This window comes from Propithecus coquereli, unplaced genomic scaffold (assembly GCF_000956105.1).
Source record: "Propithecus coquereli isolate 6110/MARCELLA unplaced genomic scaffold, Pcoq_1.0 Scaffold116, whole genome shotgun sequence".
NCBI lineage: Eukaryota > Metazoa > Chordata > Mammalia > Primates > Indriidae > Propithecus > Propithecus coquereli.
Window position 1 is genome coordinate 16,501 of NW_012135636.1, and position 22,659 is coordinate 39,159.

The 22,659-nt window shown below is 38.7% G+C and overlaps 1 protein-coding gene across 1 annotated transcript in view; it reads right to left on the minus strand.

The window, feature by feature from the left end:
• Positions 1-938: 938 nt before the first annotated feature.
• Positions 939-22,659, minus strand: part of SNX6 (sorting nexin 6) — an 84,151-nt gene continuing 62,430 nt past the window's right edge. The window contains exons 9-14 of the mRNA XM_012658228.1: positions 18,553-18,628; positions 14,145-14,184; positions 9,021-9,107; positions 7,011-7,170; positions 6,837-6,922; positions 939-1,706 (exon numbers count right to left, since the gene is read on the minus strand). Of these exons, the coding sequence (XP_012513682.1) occupies positions 1,653-1,706; positions 6,837-6,922; positions 7,011-7,170; positions 9,021-9,107; positions 14,145-14,184; positions 18,553-18,628 (503 nt within the window). The 3' untranslated portion in view covers positions 939-1,652. The remainder of the gene's footprint in view (positions 1,707-6,836; positions 6,923-7,010; positions 7,171-9,020; positions 9,108-14,144; positions 14,185-18,552; positions 18,629-22,659) is intronic.

Genomic DNA, 22,659 nt, shown 5'->3' on the forward strand with positions numbered 1-22,659 from the left:
AGAAAGGGTGGAATTGGCATGCATGACTGGCGATGAGGCCCAGACCAGGGATTCAGGATGGTTTGGCAAAATATAAATAAACTAGGAACTGATCCAAGGGGTGACCAGCCCAAATGCCTGTGGTTTCCAAATGGGAGAAAAATGAGAAAAAGACAGTGGAAAAATCCACCCTCTCAATCTAATTTTGAAGGAGGAATGACAATATGGTCACTCACAACAGAAGGGCCAATGGTATTTGTAATATAACTACTGGCAATTAGTATACTATCTGTACACCAACTTTTATCCCAAATATTCTACTCCCACCCACCCCCTCCCTCACACAAGTGCTACTCCTCATAGCAGACCTCGTTCCCTCTACAGACTTATCTATACACCGGCATGATACCACCAGGTAGCTCGATGGCATGTCTCTTGGTTAATTGGCAGAGCTAGGGTCGGAATCCAGGAATGCGCAGCAGACTGTATTCTGCTCCTGTATTTTGGAAAGAGCTGTCACTAACCTGCCTCTGCCCAATTCCACTTTCTTTTTTTTTTTGAGACAGAGTCTCACTCTGTCACCTGGGCTAGAATGCCATGGTGTCAGCCTAGCTCACAGCAACCTCAAACTCCTGGGCTCATGCGATCTTCTTGCCTCAGCCTCTTGAGTAGCTGGGACTACAGGCATGCGCCACCATGCCCGGCTAATTTTTTCTACTTTTAGTAGAGATGGGGGTCTCACTCTTACTCAGGCTGGTCTTGAAGTCCTGAGCTCAAGCGACCTTCCCGCCTCAGCCTGCCAGAGTGCTAGGATTACAGGTGTGAGCCACCTCGCCTGGTCCCAAATTCTGCCTTTTATGAAGTAGACACAGAGGAGCAGTTCATTCTTTTGCAAAGAAATCAGGGAACTTTGTTGAATATGCCATTTTAGAAGAAAGAAAAACTAAGACCTGCACTGTAAAGCGTAATACAGGAGTAGATTTATTATAGCTACTCCACATTTTAGAGAGTGATACAATGATCACATGGTTAAAAACTATCACTGTTATCGCTGTTTATTTTACAATAATTGGTTTAGTCTACAAGTTTAAGGCAAACATACTAATAATGCATTTGCTTTTCTTCAGAAATCATACTTATAAAGATTACATAAATTCTGTCCCCAAACATCTAAGAAATGTTCATTAATTAAAAATAAGTCTGGTTAAGATGCTTTACCAGGATACATGAATGAACTAAGGTAGTATACAATGCTTTTTAAAAACAAAATTAAAAAAAAAAACCTCAAGAAAGGCAATCTTTATCTTGTTTGGACGGTACATTTTGAAAGGGTTAAACTTCAAAAATTATTTAAAGTTAAATAAGATTGGCAGCCATAAGGAATACCATTTATAAAATAAACACATAGAGGCTACTTTGAAAAAGAAAGAACTTTGGACTTCTGAGTAGGATGAGCGCCGATGATGGGCAGCTGTTGGGGAGCACAGTGCTCCACCACACAGACTGGCTTCACCTGTGCACGGCCCCGCCGTTGCTCGGAAAAGGAAGAGGAGATCCACTCTGTCAGCTGTTTTTTGTTTGTTTCCAGTGAGCACAAATGCCTAAATCATGAAGAAAACAAAAATAAAATTTGAAGGAAGGCAGCCCTTTGTAACAGGAAGGCGGAGAGTGGCTTATGTGTCTCCATTTAACACTGCCAGGCAGTTCTGCAGCAACTGTAGGTTACCCTGAAAAGGAAGGAAAAGTACAGGATGAATGTCTTGAGAAGAATCCTACTGAAAATATACAATGTTAGTAATCACACAACTTTAAGTTTGTTAAGCTATCAGAATTTCAAGAGCAGCTATTCATTATATACAAATAAAGGCTTAAAGATTGAAAATTACACAATTTGTTTTCTGTACAATATTTTCCACATACCAGATTCTGCAGCAGACCATTTCTACCTAGACCATTATGAGTGTTTTGGATTACCTGACAGGTTTAAGTGAGGATAAAATATGCCCTCTGTGTCCAAGTGGAACTACGGAACAATTTCTGATTGTGTGACAGGTTCTTACCCCTTCTTTTTAGCCACTAAACCAGCCATTAGCATAGATTTATAGAAGTTTTAATAAAAATAGTATGATTACATACAAAGTATCCTATAAAATTCATAGCTAAGTAACCATTTGTAGAACACATGAACGTGCATCCACATTTAGAGCCATGTGTAAAGGCAAATACATTTAGGTTACATTAATATATAAAAGGGGGAGAGCTCTTAATTACAGCAGAAAATCAACTAAAAAGTATAAAGAGTGATGGAATTAGAAAATCAACATTTGGCAACCATCACAATCGTAACTGATTCAGGCAAGAATCATCACTGGATGCTCAAATTAGTGTGGGCCTGCACTGCTTAACTGTAGCTGTTAGCTATGTGTTGCTATTTAAGTTTTAAAGTTCCATCCACTAACATTAAATAAAAATAGTAAGACTGAGTTCCTTAGTGGCACTACCCACATTTCAGGTACCCACATTTCAGTTCCCTAACGACATGGCTACCATACTGAGCAGGGCTGACTGCAGAGCATTTTCACTGTTGCACAAACTTCTCTTGGAAAGCGCTGGTTAAGTGATGGGATATTACACACCCCCAAAATATCTCCCCACAGAATACTTAATTCAAAAGTGCAAAATAATAACTTTGCCAATGAGAAGTCTGCAGTTAACACTGTCAGCAAGACAACTCATGGACAGCATGTGCCTCCTGATATGATGCAATGAGAGCATCATATCTGTGATATCCCTACCAAAAACGCACACCCCGAATCCAATCATCAGTGACCCTCAGACAAACCCAAATTGAGGGACATTCTATAAGTAGGCCTGTGTGCTTCTCAAAAATGTCAGTGTTTTGAAATACACTGACTCAGGAACTTTTCCTAATTAGAGAAGCCTAAAAAGACATGTGCACTAAATGCAACACATTATCTTGTATTTCCTCTTGCCATCGAGGACATTACTGGGACAACTGGTGGGACAGGAATAAGGTCTGTGGATTAGATAATGGCACTGTATCAATAGTAATGGTCTTTATAATTGTACTATGGGCATGTAAAAGAATTACTTGGTTTTAGGAAATTCACGTTGAAGTGTTTTCGGGTGAAGAGACACCATATCCCATATCTGCAGCTTACCATATCAGAACTTAAATAGTTCAAGAAAAAAATAAGCATGTACAAGGGTGTGTGTTTGTGTAAAGAGAAGAAGGGAAAGAAGAAGGGAGAAAAGAAGTGAGGGGGGAGAAAGAATAACGCAACTGTGACAACAGGCATATCTGGAGAATCTGGGGGAAGAGTATCTAAGAATTCTGTGTCTTCTTAGAACTTTTCTGGAAGTCTGACATTAAGTGAAAATTTAAAAAGAATTTTCTTTTCCAGTTTTAAGTGTTTAGGTTGCTGTCAATTTTTTGCCAGTATGTGGCTGGGCACAGTGGCTCACACCTATAATCCTAGCACTTTGGGATGCCAAGGTGGGAGGATCACTCGAGGCCAGGAGTTCGAGACCAGCATGGGCAACATAGGAGGACTCCGTCTCTTAAAAAAAAAAAGAAAAGAAAAAAAAGAAAGAGAGAAAGGGCAAAAAAATTAGCCAGGCATGGCAGTGCACACCTGTAGTCCCAGCTACTCAAGAGGATGAGGCTGGGAGCCCAGGAGTTCATGGCTGCAGTGAGCTATGGTGGCACCACTACACTCCAGCCTGGGTGACAGAGTGAGACACCATCTGTGAAAAAAAAAAACAAAAAAAAAACCCCCCCAAAAACAACTATAACAAATGACTTTGAGCATCTCCTTTCTTCTTATATTTATGAAATCTTTTTTTATAATTATAATAATTGAAATCCAAAGTAGTTTCAAACTATCCTATTGTAAGTTTTGACTAATGTCTAGTTTTGGGGAATAATTTATGTGAATTCTGGGATCAAAACAGAACTATTCGGGTTTACAAAATCATTACAAAATCTCAGACTCTGGGTTTCTCAACTGTGGCACTATTGGCATTTGGGACTGTACAATCCTTTGTTGTCAGGACTGTCTGTCCTGTGCATTGTAGGATGTTTAGTAGCATCCCTGGCCTCTATCCACTATATACTGGGAGTAACCCACCCTCATCAGTTGTGATAACCACAAATATCTCCAGACATTGCTAAATGTCCCCCTGGGAACCACTGGAACAGCACCGTTATGAGAAATCTAAATACAGAAAAGTCATGTCAGAAAGAACTTGAAAAAGAAATAGAATCTGGAAATCAGAGGCTGACGTTAATCTACAGCAGGAATCAGCAAACGTTTTCTGTAAAAGGCTAAATAGTAAATATGTTACGCTCTGACAGCCATATGGTCTCTGTTTCAACTACTCCACTCTGCTACTACATGAAAGCAGTCATAGACAAAAGCATCCATGAATGAGCTTCACTGCATTCCAATAAAACTTTATTTATAAGAACTTTAAATTTGAATTTCATATAATTATCACGTCATATTATGATTCTTATGGTTTTTTTTTTTTAATAATCATTTAAAAATGTGAACACCATCCTGGCTCGCAGGCTATACAAAAGCAGATGGGCTGTAGTTTGCTGACCCCTGACCTAGAGCGAAACTCTTCATCATTCATGACTTCTTTACAAAAAAGAAATACAGTGAATGGTAGAGACCAACACAGGCTCTGTAAGAGTATATAACGCCAAGCTTATCAAAACATTTTCTTTTGATAGGGTCATTAGACCACATACTCAGACAACATATATCTTGATTTTAATGATGAATCTGGTATTTCTTATATTCTTCAAGAATAAAATGTAGAAATAATGGTTGATGAGAGGTGAATTCATAACTATTTGAATAACTATAACCAAAGAATAATTAATTAATAAATCAATGCCAGTAAGTACAGAAAGGAAGGGATGGAAAGATGTAAGCATTTTTTTGGTGCCAGGTACTTCTGCATATTTACAATTAGATTAACAGATGTTGGTCCCTGTGGTCCTTTCCTGGTTCTTTATTAAATCAAAACTTTCATGAAGACATAAAGGGAAAGTTCATACAAATTGTAAATGATGCTCAACTACTATGTAATCAAATCCAAGTTTCAAAAAAATCATGACGAGGGGGGCTAAAACTAGCAAGCTAAAATTTAACAGACATAAATGTGAAGGTGGCCATTAAGGTTAAAAAATTAAATGAACCAGTGAAAAAGTTCTGGAGATCTGTTACACAACAAAGCGAATATTCTTAACACTTAGATATGGTTAAGATGGTAAATGGTTTTCCACAATTAAAAACAAAAACATTAAAAAAATTAAATGTACAAACTATAGGTTGGAAGTTCAAGAACTTAATTTTAAGGGGAAAAAAAAAAAAGTGTGATCATCAGCCAAATCAAGCCAGTGCAATATGGCAGCTAAAATAGCTATATCTTATACATACAAAAAAAGGCTGTAAGAAGAAATATGTACAACGATTAGTCCATGTGTGAAAAAGTGTATCCATTTCAGGGTGTAATGTTTTTGAAGATTTTTATTTTATTTTATTTTTTTTGAGACAAGAGTCTTGCTCTGTTGCCTGGGCTAGAGTGCTGTGGTGTCAGCCTGGCTCACAGCAACCTCAAACTCCTGGGCTCATGCGATCCTCCTGCTTCAGCCTCTGGAATAGCAGGGACTACAGACATGTGCCACCACGCCTGGCTAATTTTTTCTATTTTCAGTTGTCTGGCTAATTTTTTTTTTTTAATTTTTAGTAGAGACAGGGTCTTACTCTTGCTGAGGCTGGGCTCGAACTCCTGACCTCAAGAGATCCTCCTGCCTCAGCCTCCCAGAGTGTTAGGATAACAGGTGTGAGCCACCACACTCGGCCTGAGGGTGCAATGTTTTAAAAGTGTAAATGACAAGGAGGACAATATTAGAAAAAGCTTGCTGAGGTATAGGGAATAAAAAATATTTAGCCTTAAGGATGTCTAACCTGGAGGAGAGAAGATATACAGGGAATATTAAGTATTCAAGTATGTGAAGGGCTAAACTATCAAAGAGGAACTAAACTTATCTTTATTATTTTACATAACTTTGACCAATATCAAAGTGACAAGATACAAATTTATGCTCATTATAGGGTGCCCCAAAAATCTTAGTGCAGTTTTAACCCTTCAATAACTTTAGAAATGTAAATGCTATAAATGTTATCCAAAAGTAACATTTAAAAGTTTATTTTAATTTCTTTTAAACTTATTTAGTTTTGAGAATTTTGAATACATTTTTAATTTTCACAGTCTGACTGAAGATAGCAAACGTTAAATAAATTTATTAATAAAATGATGTTTTCATTAAGGAAGACTTTTTTTTAAGACAAATAGTCAATAAGTGATCCTGGTTTCAATATTCAGTAGTAGATTCTTTCAGAGCTCACTATGAGAGACGTTATAGACATTATTCTTACTTGAATTAAATGATCTTTAAAATCCCTCTCAATTCTAAGATTCTCTATTGTTAATATTACTCTAAGATTTAGGCCGAGTGTTATCTTAACTATAAAAAGGGGCTGAATTCAAAGTATACAAATACTGTAAAAAAAAAACCAGAGGGCCAGGTGTGGTGGCTCTTAAAAAAAAAAAAAAAGACCACAAAGAGGATACTATCTACTAAAACCAACTATTTTGAGGTAGTGGAATAATGTTGAAAAAGGTAATTCCAATTCAGGAATACTTCTCACTGTATGACTATCAAAAGTAACTGTCATTGAAGGATTATCAATTTCATAAGTGATTCATTTCTAAATGACAATGTCACTTAAGTTATTAAATCTTTGATATGACACTACCTTTGCATGCTTCAATTCTAACTCTGCCAGTTCCACTAAATTTTTTCTGAAGGCAGCAACTCTTCTTGTCTTAAAATCTATAAGTTCTGCAAACAAAAGAAATTAGGGTTAACTATGTAATTTACACAAGAGTTAAAAAGCAAACCTTGCAATTAAAGGTTAATATAATAGTACCTTGTTTTGCAGATTCAGATATTTTTTCAAATTTCTGACAACATAATTGTTGGGAAGTTTCAGCCTGTAGAACATCTTTATTTTTTGCTCTTGCTTTATCCAGTGCTTTATTAGCATTTTCATAATCCACTAGTGACCTAGATCTTCGGTAGAGGAGATCCTATAAAACAGAATGCTTCACAATAAATGATGCTGCATGTTTTCTTGTAGTGTCCACTTCACCACCACCACCACGAGGGCTTACACGACAGTGAATACTACATGCCAGTTTCTCTTCTAAGTTGTTGTTTTCTGTTTGTTTTTGTGAGACAGGGTCTCCCTGTCACCCCAGGCTAGAGTGTGGTGGTGCAATCACAGCTCACTGCAACCTCCAAGTTCCAGGCTTAGTGATCCTCCTGCCTCAGCCTCCTTAGTAGCTAGGACTACAGACATGAGCCACACCATACACAGCTAATTGTGTGACACAGTATCACTGCGTTGCCCAGGCCGGTCTCAAACTCCTGGCCTCAAGCGATCCTCTTGCCTTGGCCTCCCAAACTGCTGGGAACACAGGCGTGAGCCACCGTGTCTAGCCCTAAATGTTTTTTTAATAACAGCTTTATTGATATAATCCACATACCATAAAACTCACCATTTAAAATATACAATCCAGTAGCTTTTAGGGTGTTCGCACAGTTGTGTAAACATCACCACAATCAATTTTACAACATTTTCATTATCCAAAAACCCCCCCATACCCATTAATAGCCACTCTCCATTCCCCAGCACCCCTGGACCCCTGTATCCCCCAAGCCCAACACAACCACTCATCTGCTGTCTCTACAGATTTGCCTATTCTGGACATTTCATAAAAACAGAATCATGTGTTTTTTGTGTTTGGCATCTACCACTTAAGCATGATGTTTTGAGTTAATCCATGTTGTAGCATGAATCAATATTTAATTTCTTTCTGGGGAATAATATTTTGTATGGATTTATAGAGCAATCATTGCTTTATTCACTTATCAGTTGATAGGCATTTGGTTTATAATCACTTTTTGGCTATAATCAATAATGCTGCTATGAACATTTACATACAAGTGTCTGTGTGGACATGTTTTCATTTCTCATTACCTAGGAGTAGAACTGCTGGATCAGATGGTAACTCTACATCAAAGCTGTTGAGAAACTACCATATTATTTTCCAAAGTGGATGCACATTTTACATTTCCACCAATACCACTAGAGTTGGCCAGGCGCGGTGGCTCACACCTGTAATCCTAGCTCTCTGGGAGGCCAAGGCGGCGTACTGTTTGAGCTCAGGAGTTCGAAACCAGCCTGAGCAAGAGCAAGACCCCGTCTCTACTAAAAATAGAAAGAAATTAATTGGACAACTAAAAATATATAGAAAAAATTAGCCGGGCATGGTGGCGCATGCCTGTAGTCCCAGCTACTCGGGAGGCTGAGGCAGGAGGATTGCTTGAGCCCAGGAGTTTGAGGTTGCTGTGAGCGAGGATGACACCACGGCACTCTAGCCCAGGCAAAAGAGTAAGACTCTGTCTCAAAAAAAAAAAAAAATACCACTAGAGTTCCAATTTCTTTACATCCTTGCCAACACTTGTTGCTTTTTTTTTTTTCTTCAATTAAAGCCACCTAGTGGGTATAAAGTGATTGTCTCCTAGTTTTGATTTACATTTCCCTAATGGCTGATGATGCTGAGCTTTTTTTTTTTTTTTGAGACAGAGTCTCACTCTTTTGCCTAGGCTACAGTGCCATGGCATCAGCCTAGCTCACAGCAACCTCAAACTCCTGGGCTCAAGCGATCCTCCCGCCTCAGCCTCCCAGAGTGCTAGGATTACAGGGATGAGCCATCGCGCCCCATCATTTCTAAAAGAAGGAAAAAAATTCACACTTGAATATATAATTTAAAATCAGGAAATAAATCATTAACAGTCTTAAGTCTAACAACATCTAAAGAAATGGCTTTTCCTAAAATAGCTCATTTTACACAACAATGAACAATAAAGTTACCTTAGCAGCTTGAGATTCTCTTAAGTAATATTTTAAAAGATCAGAAAGCTTGAGGTCCTCATCAGCAGACACTCGTGCTTCTATTTTCTGAAAAAGGGGAAAAAATTGAGTATTTAATCAGCAATTACATTCTGCTCTCAGCATTTTCTTTCTTAATAAGTACTGTAAAAAAAATTGGAAATTATAAATAACTATAGTATCCATTCCTATTTCCTCTAGGTTTCCTTCCCTTTTCCTTCTTACTGTTATTTTTCTTTGCAATTCTGACAAACAGGAAAAAAAGATTAGAGCAAATGAGATTATTAAATTTATGGAAGGACTCTATATTTGATTGAAGTACTTGGCTATAACAAGTTCCAATATCATCTTTTAGCTTCACTAATATTATATTTCCTCTCTATTCATTTCAATTGTAATTAATATGTACACACGATTTTATTTTATTTTTTTGAGACAGAGTCTCACTCTGTTGCTCAGGCTAGAGTGCCATGGTGTCAGCCTAACTCACAGCAACCTCAAACTCTTGGGCTCAAGTGATCCTTCTGCCTTAGCCTCCCGAGTAGCTGGGACTACAGGCGTGCGCCACTATGCCTAGCTAATTTTTTCTATATATTTTTAGTCGTCCGGCTAATTTCTTTCTATTTTCAGTAGAGCCGGGGTCTCACTCTTGCTTAGGCCGGTCTCAAACTCCTGACCTCAAGCGATCCTCCCACCTTGGCCTCCTAGAGTGCTAGGATTATAGGCGTGAGCCACCGCGCCCGGCCTGTACACACGATTTTAAAGTAATAAAGGCTGGCAGTGGTAGACTAGGTAATTCAAATCAATCCTGCTCAGGAAAAGTAGGGAAGCTAGTGAAAGCATTAACGACTTGTGCTTGAATACTCCAAACAGTAATAAACAGATGTGGTAACTTGGAGCTGGGATGGAAAGGGAGGTAGCTAAGTCAAACTAAGAAGATGAGAATTCTTTACTATGGAGAGACAAAGGAAAAGATGTATCATAATAACCAAATGCAATAGATCTTGTTTTTATCCTGAGTCAAACAAATTTCACTATAAAATGCCATTTATGAGACATTTGGGAAAATCTGTATACTGGTTATCTGATGACAGTAAGAGTGAATCATTGGCTGGGCAAGGTGGCTCAGGCTTGTAATTCTAGCATTATGGGATGCCAAGGTAGGAGGATCACTTGGGGTCAGGAGTTTGAGACCAGCCTGAGCAACACTGAGACCCCGTTTCTACCAAAAATAGAAAAAATGAGTCAGGCATGGTGGCTGGCGCCTGTAGTCCCAGGTACTCAGGAGGCTGAGGCAGGAGGATTACTTGAGCCCAGGAGTTCAAGGTTGCAGTGAGCTATGATGCCACTGTGCTCTAGCGGGGGTGACAGAACGAGACTCTATCTTAAAAAAGAAGAGTGAATCATGGATGATAGTATTGGCTATATTAAAAATAATTTTCTCATCCAAGTGCTAACCCAGGCCGTAAAAATAATTCTAATCCTTAAAAAAAGAGAGAGATGTGCACAAAAGGCACAAAACAGAATGAATATGGATTTTTTGGAACAGAAAAACTTTAAGCAATTCAGAAAATGTTAATATTTAGGAAATCTGGGTGATGCACGTGCAGGAATTCTTTGTACTATTCCTGCAACTATTCTCTAAGTCTGAAATTACTGTGCAAATACAAAGTAGATAAAAACAAAAACAAACCATACACTGAGCAGTACGGCTAAAATTAAAAAGGTGGAAATATCAAGTATTAATGATTCAGTGGAGCAACCTGAATGCTCACATTCATTTTAGTGGGAGTGTGGACTGGTACAATCACTATGGGAAACAGTTTGTCAGTATCTACTGAAGCTTTTCACATGCATACCCCATGACCCAACCCATCAATTCCCTTCCTAGTTAAATATACCAAACAGAAATGCATACTTATATTCAGCAGAAGATATACAAGAATGGTCTTAGTGGTATTATTTTATGGAACCCCAAACTAGAAACTATCCAAATGCCTACCAACTGTAGAATAAACAAATTAATGGAATACTATACAGCAATATGAAGGAACTGCCCCTACATGCAACAACATGGATCAATCTCATGAAAATAATGTTGAGTAAATGAAAGTCATAAAAGAATATATACTACATAATGCATTTATATAAAATATAAAAACAAGCAAAACTAATCTCTACTGTTAGAAGATAGGATACCACTTTCTTGCAGGAAGTGGTACCTTAGAAGGCAGCCAAAGCAGGGGCAGCGCATATGGGCTGCTGATAATGTTCTAATTCTTTTTTTTTTTTTTTTCTGAGACAGAGTCTCACTCTGTTGCCCGGGCTAGAGTGCCATGGCATCAGCCTAGCTCACAGCAACCTCAAACTCCTGGGCTCAAGCGATCCTTCTGCCTCAGCCTCCCGAGTAGCTGGGACTACAGGCATGCGCCACCATGCCCGGCTAATTTTTTTCTATATATTTTTAGTTGTCCGATTAATTTCTTTCTAATTTTAGTAGAGACGGGGTCTCGCTCTTGCTCAGGCCGCTCTCGCTCTTGAACTCCTGACCTTGAGCGATCTGCCTAGGATTACAGGCGTGAGGCACCGCGCCCAGCCAATGTTCTACTTCTTGATCATTGGGTGTTGACTGCAAGGGAGTGTTAAATTTGTAAAATTTCTCTGAGCTCTATACTTTTATTATGTGCTCTTTGTTATAGGTATAATACACTTCAATAAAAAGTTAAAAAAAGCCGTGAAGCTTCTTAAAAAACATTACTGTATGGAAAAATAAATGCATGGAACTTCTTAACCTAACAGATAAGAGCACAAACTATACTCAAAATCGATTCATATAAATTAATCAATATCATGCTAGATAGATACAGGGTCTTTTTGTTTTTTGTTTTTTTGTTTTTTTTGAGACAGACTCTCGCTCTGCTGCCCTGGCTAGAGTGAGTGCCGTGGCGTTAGCCTAGCTCACAGCAACCTCAAACTCCTGGGCTCAAGAGATCCTACTGCCTCAGCCTCCCGAGTAGCGGGGACTACAGGCATGCGCCACCATGCCCGGCTGATTTTTTCTATATATTTTTAGTCGTCCAGATAATTTCCATTTTTTTTAGTAGAGACGGGGTCTCGCTCTTGCTCAGGCTGGTCTCGACCTCCTGAGCTCAAACAATCCACCCGCCTCGGCCTCCCAGAGTGCTAGGATTACAGGCGTGAGCCACCGCGCCCGGCCGATACGGGGTCTTTTAAAATATGGCTCATCTCTTTCCATTAAGAAGTAGGGGTCTATATGCTATCCCCTTGAATCTGGCATCTAAGTCTGCTTGATCAATTTAGCACAGGTGCCACTATGCTAGTTTTCAGGCCCAGGCCTTAAGAAACTAGCAGCTTCTACTTCCTGTCACTTGGGATTGCTCACTTTTGGAACTGAACCACCATGCTATGAGGAAGTATAAGCAGCTTCGTGGAGAGGCCACATGTAGGTGTTCCAGCTGATAGCCCTAGCAGACATCTTGGTTGATAGCCAGCATCAACCCCCAGACAAATTAGTAAAACAGCCTTCAGAAGATTCCAGCCTTCTTATTTTCTAAGCTGCAGCCCCAGACATCATGAGCAGAGGCAAGAAATCTCTGACCTTCCTCAATTCCTGACCCAAATAATTCATTAGCATACGTAAAATGGTGGTTATTTTATGCTACTGATTTTGGGATAGTTGTTATAAAGCAATAATAACCAAACAACATACAGACCCTAAAGGAAATGATTGTGGTGGCCATGGGAAATATGCCACCCAGATCTCCTTCAAGAGAAACTGCTTGCTGCAATGAGAATAGTTGATTCATGGCCCAGCTGCAATCCTTCTGCATCTAGACCCACGTTTATACCAAGCCTATGCTCCAACGTCCCTGTCTCCCCCCATGCCTTGGCTGCATCCAGCCAATGACAGAGCATAGGGCACAGGAATGCCAGTCCATTTTTGGCCTGATGTGGAACTCAATTAATGGGCAACTGTGGCTCAGGGACTCCCTTCCCACCTACTGGAAACATTCTTAGAGCTGCACTACAGTCTGAGACTCTCCCTATCTATTCCTCCTTCCTCTGCTCTCTCCTTTACAGGTGAATACTTGCCCTGCAGTCTGAAAGCTCTTCCTGCTTACACCTGCTCCTTCCTCTTTCCTTCTTCACAATAAATCTCTTTTACATCTAATCCTATCTTGATGTCTGCTTCTCAGAGGACCTGAATTGACGTAAGGCTATTTGTAATAGGTCCCTATTTTTTTTATATAAATGCACAGAAAAATTACTCTATCTTCCCAGAAATGCTCACTGGTACAAATATTAAAGGCAGAATAACAGGCTATGTAGACCCTAGTGTAACAACAACTATTTATTTTTTCTTTGTGAGAGTATCTCCTTTTCTTTTACTCGTCTCCACTTTATATCACTCATTGGCAAAGTCATACGGAAATCAACTGTTACACTGGACTAGCAACCAGCACTCTCAGCTAAGTACCACTGAACATCTAATAAACATTTCCACTACTCTATACACTGTAAAAATGTTAACTATTATTGTATTAATAGCTAGGTCTCATCCACAAAAATCAAGATGATGTCAACATTAAATTATTACAACCATGAGTGCAACCTTTCCATAGTATGTCTCAGGGGATCAAAGGCAATACAATCTCGGTAAAGTTATTAATATAATTAATCCAAGACTTTCTCATAAAAATAAACCCAATCTCCATAATGAATGTTTTCTGATTAAGAATGTGAGCTTTTACATAAATACCAAAAGGCCATAACAAAAATTCAATTTCCTGAAAAACTCGATGGAATTCAAATCTGTCTCATCATCCTTTTGAAGCATATTCATCACCTCAATAGAGTTAAACACAACCACAATTTAAACACTACTATGTGCAGAGATCTAGATTCGCAAAAGTTAATATTAATTACTCCTTTTTATAAAATTTTTTATTGTGGTAAAAATACTTTTCCTCCCCCTTTTTTTTTCTTTGGTGGCGGCAGGATCCGCAAAGGCCTGTGGTAAAAGACACTTAACGTGAGATCTATAGACACAATATTATGTTAAATTCTCTAGAATTTAGTACTTACTCTTGTTTTGTCAAACAGTTCTGAAACTTTGAGAAAAAACCTAGAAGAGAAAAATATTTTCATCAGAAGCTACATTTGAAATAAATTTTCCATTTCAAGTGTTCAGAGAATATGCCCCCAAACCATATCTATAATGAACATTGTCTCATTATAGCAACATTCAATGGTCTTGTTAACTGCAGACTTCATTTAGTTCAACAAATATCTCCCTATACTTTCACCCATATAGCAGATGACTTGAAATCTGTTGTTACAGAATATCTGTCCATTTCATTTTAAGCCATACATTAAACTTATCTTGATATTCTTTTTTTTGTTTTTTTTTTTGAGATAGGGTCTCACTCTGTTGCCCTAGGCTAGAGTGCAGCGACATAATCATAGCTCACTGCAGCTCTAAACTCCTGGGCTCAAGCGATCTTCCTGCCTAAGTGTCTCCAGTAGCTGGGACTAAAGGCACACACAACCATGCCTGCTAATTTTAAAATTTTTTGTAGAAATGGGGTCTTGCTATGTTGCCTAGGCTGGTCTCCAACTCTTGGCCTCAAGCAATCCTCCTGCCTGGGCCTCCCAAAGAGCTAGAATTACAAGCATGAGCCACTGCACTTCGCCTATCTTGATATTCTTTAGCATTACACTATATAATACTAAATAAAGCCTACACCTTCAAAATTATTACAGAAATACAAACTAATCACACTGAAATACACAAAAGGCTGATTTTAAAGGAAAATATCAAAGTTGGAGTTGTTCTTGAAGATATCTGATAGTTATGTTTTGTTTGTTTTTTTTGAAAGACAGAGTCACTCTGTTGCCCAGGCTAGAGTGCAGTGGCATGATCATAGCTCATTACAACCTCAAACTCATGGACTCAATCCATCTTCCAGCCTCAGCCTCTTGAGTAGCTGGGACTACAGGGGCGAGCTACCATGCCCAGCTAATTTTTTCTATTTTTGGTTGAGACGGGGTCTCACTCTTGCTCAGGCTGGTCTGGAGACTCCTGATCTCAATCTATCTTCCCACCTCAGCCTCCCAGAGTGCTAGGATTACAGGTGTGAGCCACAGCACCCGGCTAGAACTTGCTTTTTAAAAATTATGTTAGATAACATAAGTCAAGGTTGACTTTTTTCTTCTTATGAAAGATTTACAAATTAATTTTTTGGGGAGGTAGCATGTTAATTAGTGTAAGCTATTGTACTTTGCTTTGCTGAAGAGCTTGGCTCTTAAATGTCTACTGAGATGGGATACACTAGAGAAAAGTTCAAGAATGTGGTTGGAGAAAGGCACGGACTATGAAAATAGTTTTCCCACTTAAAAACTGTTTAAAAATATGTTTGAGGCTGGGAGCAGTTTCTCACACCTATAATCCTAGCACTGTGGGAGGCCAAGGGAGGAGGATCACTTGAGGCCAGGAGTTGAGATCAGCCTGAGCAAGAGTGAGACCCCACCTCTACAAAAGAACAGAAAAATTAGCCAGGCATGGTGGTGCATGCCTGTAGTGCCAGCTACTCAGGAGGCTGAGGCAGGTCGATTGCTCGAGCCCAGGAGTTTGAGGTTGCAATAAGCTATGATGACGCCATTAGCCTGGGAGGCAGAGCAAGACCCTGTCTCAAAAAAAAGTCTGAATTATTTTTCAATAAATAGGTTTAAATGATATTATAGGAGCAACTAAAATTAACTATTGTTAGATAACTAAAATTCAAGTAAAAATTAGCATAAATAAATAACAATTGTGTAAGTAACATTCCAGAGATTTTCTACACTAACATGCAAAATATCTTCTCCATCAAGTCGACCTAGGATCGCCCTAAGATTCACTAAACTATAAAATAGAATAGCCAGGCTCTTTCAAAAGTGAAAACTGATAGCATCAAAGTTTTACTTTAAAAATCGACTTGACCTCTAATGAAATACATACACACATGTACTTATATATACACATATATATGAGGGGTCTTCCAAAAGTTCATGGAAAATGAATATTATGAAAAAACTCTGCACGGATTTCAAAATATTTTTGCACCAAAATAAACTCACACTAACCTGTTATAACATGGTTGAAAAAGATCTAGTTTGAGACATTCAGAAGGATGAGACATCAGTTTGAAAAGAGCCCTATCAGAGCAACATGAATTCTGCTAAAATTGAAGCAAGAACAAACATCAAATTTATGGTGGGCCAGGCATGGTGGCTCATGCCTGTAATCCTAGCACCCTGGGAGGAGGAGGCAGGACGATCAGTTGAGGTCAGGAGTTTGAGACCAGCCTGAGCAAGGACGAGACCCCATCTCTACAAAAAGTAGAAAAATTTGCTGGGCTTGGTGGCACATTCCTGTAGTCCCAGCTACTTGAGAGGCTAAGGCAGGAGGATGGCTTGAGTCCAGGAGTTTGAGGTTGCAGTGAGCTATGATGACACCACTGCACTCTAGCTGGAGTGACAGAGCAAGACTCTGTGTCCCCTCCAAAAAAAAAAAAAAATTCTGGTGAAGCTTAGATGGAAGAATGACGAAATCATTGATGCTTTATGAAAAGTTTATGGGGACAGTGACCCAAAGAAATAGGCAATTTATAAATGGGTAACTTGTTTTGAGAAGGGATGAGATGACGCTGAAGATGAAGCCTGCAGCAGCAGACCATCCACTTCAATTTGTGAGGGAAAAAACTAATCTTGTTCATGCCCTAATTGAAGAGGACTGAAGATAAACAACACAAACACTAGCCAACACCACAGACATCTCAACTGGTTCAGCTTACACAATTCTGACTGAAAAATTAAAATTGAGCAAATTTTCCACGGGATGGGTGCCAAAACAATTGTACCCAGATCAGTTGCAGACAAAAGCAAAGCTTTCAATGGAAATTCTAAACAAGGAGCTCAAGATCCCGAAGCATTTCTTTAAAGTACTGTAAAAGGAGATGAAACATGGCTTTACCAGTATGATCCTGAAGACAAAGCACAATCAAAGCAATGGCTACTGGCCAGGTAAGGTGGCTCTCACCTGTAATACCAGAACTTTAGGAGGCCAAGGTGGGAGGATTGCTTGAGCCCAGGAGTTAGAGACCAGCCTAGGCAACACAGTGAGACCCAGTTGCTTTAAAAAAAAAGAAAAAAAACCACACACAGGCTGGGCGTGGTGGCTCACGCCTGTAATCCTAGCACTCTGGGAGGCCAAGGCAGGCGGATTGTTTGAGCTCAGGAGTTTGAGGTTGCTGTGAGCTAGGCTAACGCCATGGCACTTACTCTAGCCAGGGCAACAGAGTGAGACTCTGTCTCAAAAAAAAAAAAAAAAAAAAAAGCCACGCACAGTGGCATGTGCCTGTAGTTCTAGCTATCCAGGAGGCTGAGGCAGGAGGCTTACTTGAGCTACAGGCTACAGTGAGCTATGATCAGGCAACTGCCCTCCAACCTGGGTGACAAAGCAAGATCCTGTCTCTTAAAAAAAAAAAAGCAATGGTTACCAAGAGGTGGAAGTGGTCCAGTCAAAGCAAAAGTGGATCAGTCGAAGAGGATAATTGGGGATGCTCAAAACATTTTGTTTGTTAACTTTCTGGATGGCCAAAGAATGACAACATCTGGTTATTATGAGAATGTTTTGAGAAAGTTAGCCAAAGCGTTAGCAGAAAAACGCCTGGAAAAGCCTCACTAGAGAGTCCTTCACCACCACAACAATGCTCCTTGCTCATTCCTCTCATCACGTAAGGGCAATTTTGTGAGAGTTTTGATGAGAAATCATTAGGCATCCACCTTACAGTACGCGTTTGGCTCCTTCTGACTTCTTTTTGTTTCCTAATCTTAAAAATCTTTAAAGAGCACCTGTTTTTTTTCAATTAATAATGTAAAAAAGATGGTTTAATTCCTAGGGTGGCAATTTAAGGGATGAAATAAATGGCTTGTATCAACTGCTTGCAAAAAGTGCCTTGAACTTGATGAAGTTTATATTTTTTATTTTTATCTTTTAATTCCCCTTTTCCATGAACTCTTTCAAGTCCTCTTGTACATATTCTAATTCCCAAATAGTATTTCTTACTTATGAAGCCAGCAGCAGCAGACCATTCAATTTGTGAGGGAAAAAACTAATCTTGTTCATGCCCTAAGAACACTCTGACATAAATTATCTCTCCCTCTCTCTCTTACACACACTAATCAGCTCATTTTCATCAAATAAAACATAGGAAATATTAAGATTATATATTAAAGTCCACTTTTATTTCTCATATTTAAAAAATATGAGACAAAAAGAAGAGAAAAAATGCTATAACCCAGTTGATGAAGAAGCTCCTATTAACAATGTGTTTTGACAAAAATTTTTCAAAATTTCTATCTGGATTAGAAGTACTGTGTGTGCCCAGGCTGCCAAAAGAAATTTTTCTCTGTTTTATTTCTATTTAATGTTTTTAACTAGAATACTTACTTGCATATATCTGTAGAATCTTGAGTTCCTAAAGCATATAATGATGAACCAATTCTATTGTAATCATCTGCAGCACCTATGGAGAAATTTTTAAGAATTTAATATGTTTATTTATTCATTGATTTAAAAATACTTGGCCAGGCACAGTGGCTCACGCCTATAATCCCAGCGCTTTGGAAGGCCAAGATGGGATGATCACCTGAGGCCTGGAGTCTGAGACCAGCCTGAACAACATAGTGAGACCCAGTCTCTACAGAAAATAAAAATATTAGTTGGGCGTGGTGGTATGCTTGTTATTAGCTATTATATACTTTCCCATGATCATCCCTCTCTAGTAGCAAACAGATATCCACTCTCCCCTTAGCTGATCACTGCCTTTCCACATTTCTATTAATTGACTTCTACTAGAGCAAGCTTTTTGTTCTCATCTCCATTTAATCATCACCACCACCACGACTCCTTTAAGAACTTGTCTGACTCTTATCATCTTTAATTGTTACATTCTTTTCTTCAGCCTGGGCAACATAGCAAGACCTCATCTCTACAAAAGATTAAGAAGACCTATAGTCCTAGCTGAGACTGAGGCAGGAGGATTGCTTGAGCCCAGGAGTTCGAAGTTATAGTGAACCATGATTGGACCACTGCACTTCAGCCTGGGCAACAGAGTGAATTCCCCAACTCTTAAAAAAAAAAACAAAAAACAAAAAACCATAAAAAATCTTACTGAGCCACCTACCTGCCAAACAATGTGTAATATGAGATACCCAAAATCTAGTAAACAACACAAACAACCATAATACAGTATGATGAATATTTTATTAGACATAGTTAAAAACTGCTTTGGAAGCAGGGAAATAGGTGATTCCACATGAGTAAGCCAGGGAAGGACTTATACAAACTACAGAATGATTAGAAGGAGCTTATAGGATGAACAAATCTTTATCAGGCAAAGGGAGAGCATTTTGGATAAAAGGAACAGCCTGGGTAAAGGCCAGGGAGGCATAAAAGAGCATAGTGTATATAGTCAGTGAGCAGGGACTATGGTACAGCAGAGTACACAGATGAGTGGATGAAGCTGAAGATAGAAAAAGTTAGTTGGAAGCACCTTGGGAAAAAAGATCTTGTAAGCCATAACAGAATTTGGATTTGATCTTTGAGAAATGGGTGTTATGTACCCGGCACATAGTAACTACAGTACTATATAAATATTTGCTATTATTAACCAATGAAGTCTAAGATACTTGTATGGAAATTCCCACTTACACTAGTAGTTATTCTTACAAGTGTTTATTCCCTAACAAAATATTATATTTTATAATATTATATTATTTATATTATGCTTATGTTGCACAAAATTACATTCAACTAATAAGGCTAACATTTGGTGACTCTATTGATTGCTACTTAAAGCACATATATTCTGACACCTTTATAAAGAGACTTTGAATACAAACTTCAGACTCTAAATGATAATTTCTATAGGTGAGATTCTTCACTATTATCTTAACCTAAAAGTTTACTTTTAAGAATAGGCCAGGCTCAGTGGCTCGTACCTGTAATCCCAGAACTTTGGGAAGCTGAGATGGGAGAATTGCTTGAGGCTGGGAGTTCAGGACCAGCCAGCGCAACACAGTAAGATCCCCTCTCTACAAAAAATTTTTAAAAATTAGCCAGGTATAGTGGTGCAAGTCAGTAGTCCCAGCTGCTCAGGAGGCTGACGCAGGAGAATTGCTTAAGCCCAGGAGTTTGAGGTTGCAGTGAGCTATGATAACACCACTGCACTCTAGCCCAGGCAAGAGAGCGAGACCCTGTCTCAAAATAAATAAAGAAAAAAAGAGAGAATGAATAAATAATACTTTTTTCTTTTTGAGACAGGGTCTTGCTCTCTCACCCAGACTGGAATGCAGTGGTGTGATCATAGCTCATGGAAGTCTCAAAATCTTGGGCTCAAGTGATTCTCATGCCTCAGCCTCTCAAGTAGCTGGGACTACTGGCACGTGCTACCACACCCAACTCGTTTTTAAAAATTTTTTGTAGAGACGGGGTCTTGCTGTGTTGTATTGGCCAGGCTGGTCTCAAACTCCTGGCCTGGCCTCAAATGATTCTCCTGCCTTGGCCTCCCAAAGTGCTAGGATTACAGGTGTCAGTCACTGCACCCAGCCAAGAATAAGTAATACATAAAAATCACGTAAAGGTTGGTTTAGTAAAGCAGAAATAAAACAATAATTTTTTGTTTAATACAAAATAAATCAATATTTTATGATTAAATTGATCCTGAAATAATTTTTTGCAGGAAAAAAAAACATGAATTCTAATATTTGGCTTGGAGAATTACTACCCTCTTTAGCTATTACAGCACTATGCAATCGTGCAAAACACACAAACTGCCCTGATTCTATTGATTAGAATTCACAATGAAATTGAAAAGCTTAATTTTTCACAGTCCAGGTTTAAGTACATTTATTATGAAAGAATAGTTTTACTATAAACTTATTATTTTGTAATACAGGTTCATTATCCTCTCTCTTAAAGCAATGTTCCATATGGCCAAATAAATGGAATAGGAATCACTAATATTTTCTTCATTTTCTTTCTTTTTGGAGACAGAGCCTCACTCTGTCATCCAGGCTAGAGTGCCGTGGCATCATCCTAGCTCACAGCAACCTCAAACTCCTGGGCTCAAGCAATTCTCCTGCCTCAGCCTCCTGAGTAGCTGGAACCACAGGCACACCTGGCTAATTTTTTGTTTCTATTTTTAGTTGCCTGGCTAATTTTTTTTCTATTTCTAATAGAGATGGGGTCTCACTCTTGCTCAGGCCAGTCTTGAACTCCTGACCTCAAGCAATTCTCCCCTCCGGCCTCGGCCTCCCAGAGTGCTAGGATTACAGGCGAGAGCCACCCCGAGACCAGCCATCTTTTCCTTTTTTTTTTTTTTTTTTTTGAGACAGGGTCTCATTCTGTCACCTGGGCTAGAGTACAGTGGCATCATCATAGTTCACTACAACCTCAAACTCCTGGGCTCCAAGCGATCCTTCTCTTGCCTCAGCCTCCTGAGTAGCTGGGATTACAGACACACACCACCACAGCCAGCTAATTTTTCTATTTTTTGTAGAGACGGGGTCTTGCTCTTGCTCTGGTTGGTCTTGAACTCCTGGCCTCAAGCAATCCTCCCACCTCTGCCTCCCGAAGTGCTAGGATTACAGGCCAGTTTTCTTAACAGATGATTCTCTACCTTTGTAGTTCTCCCTGTTTCCATAGCATTAATACATATCTCTATGACAGGACTTAAGTCTAACACAATGGCTGGTACATAACAGATATATCAATGTTATGAACAAAATTAATTTTTCAAGAAATATAAAAAGTATAGATTTCCACTGCATAGTAATTCCTAATAATTATAATCAACACTTATATGTATCATTTCATATTTATAAAGTTTTAAACAAAGGATTAAAAGTATATTTTATCCTTAATGTTATTTTATAAACAAGGAAATTAACATAAGATCAATTAAATGACTTGCCCAGGGCTCTAAAGCAAATCAGTAATAAATCTAGTAAGATATTCAAGTTTCTCACTTTTTTTTTTTTTTTTTTTAAGAGAAGGGGGTCTCGCTCACACCGCCCAGGCTGGAGTGCAATGGCTATTCACAGGTGCAACCATAATGTACTGCAGCCTCAAACTCCTGGCCTCAAGCAATCCTCCCACCTTAGCCTCCCCAAAAGCTGGGATTATAGGTGCAAGCCAGTGTTTCATAGTTTTTAATTATGGAATCGGCAAGTATAAACTACTACATTAGAAGAAATCTAGAAAGCACAAAGATATAAGAAAATAAAATATAAAAATAACTCTTAACCTTCCCATAAGAATTACACAAGAACAGAGATTATCCTGCCAGACTTTTTATTTCTTCCTTTCTATTATGGCACATCATAATACCCCAGAATGTAGGTTAATAGTTATAGTTACTTACTCTAGTGATTTGTCTCTGTATCAGAGCTTCTCAAACTTTTTGGTCTTATAACCCTTTTATACTCTTAAAAATTACTGAGGACCCTAAAGAGCTTTTGTTTATATGGATTATATCTATCAATATTTACTGTA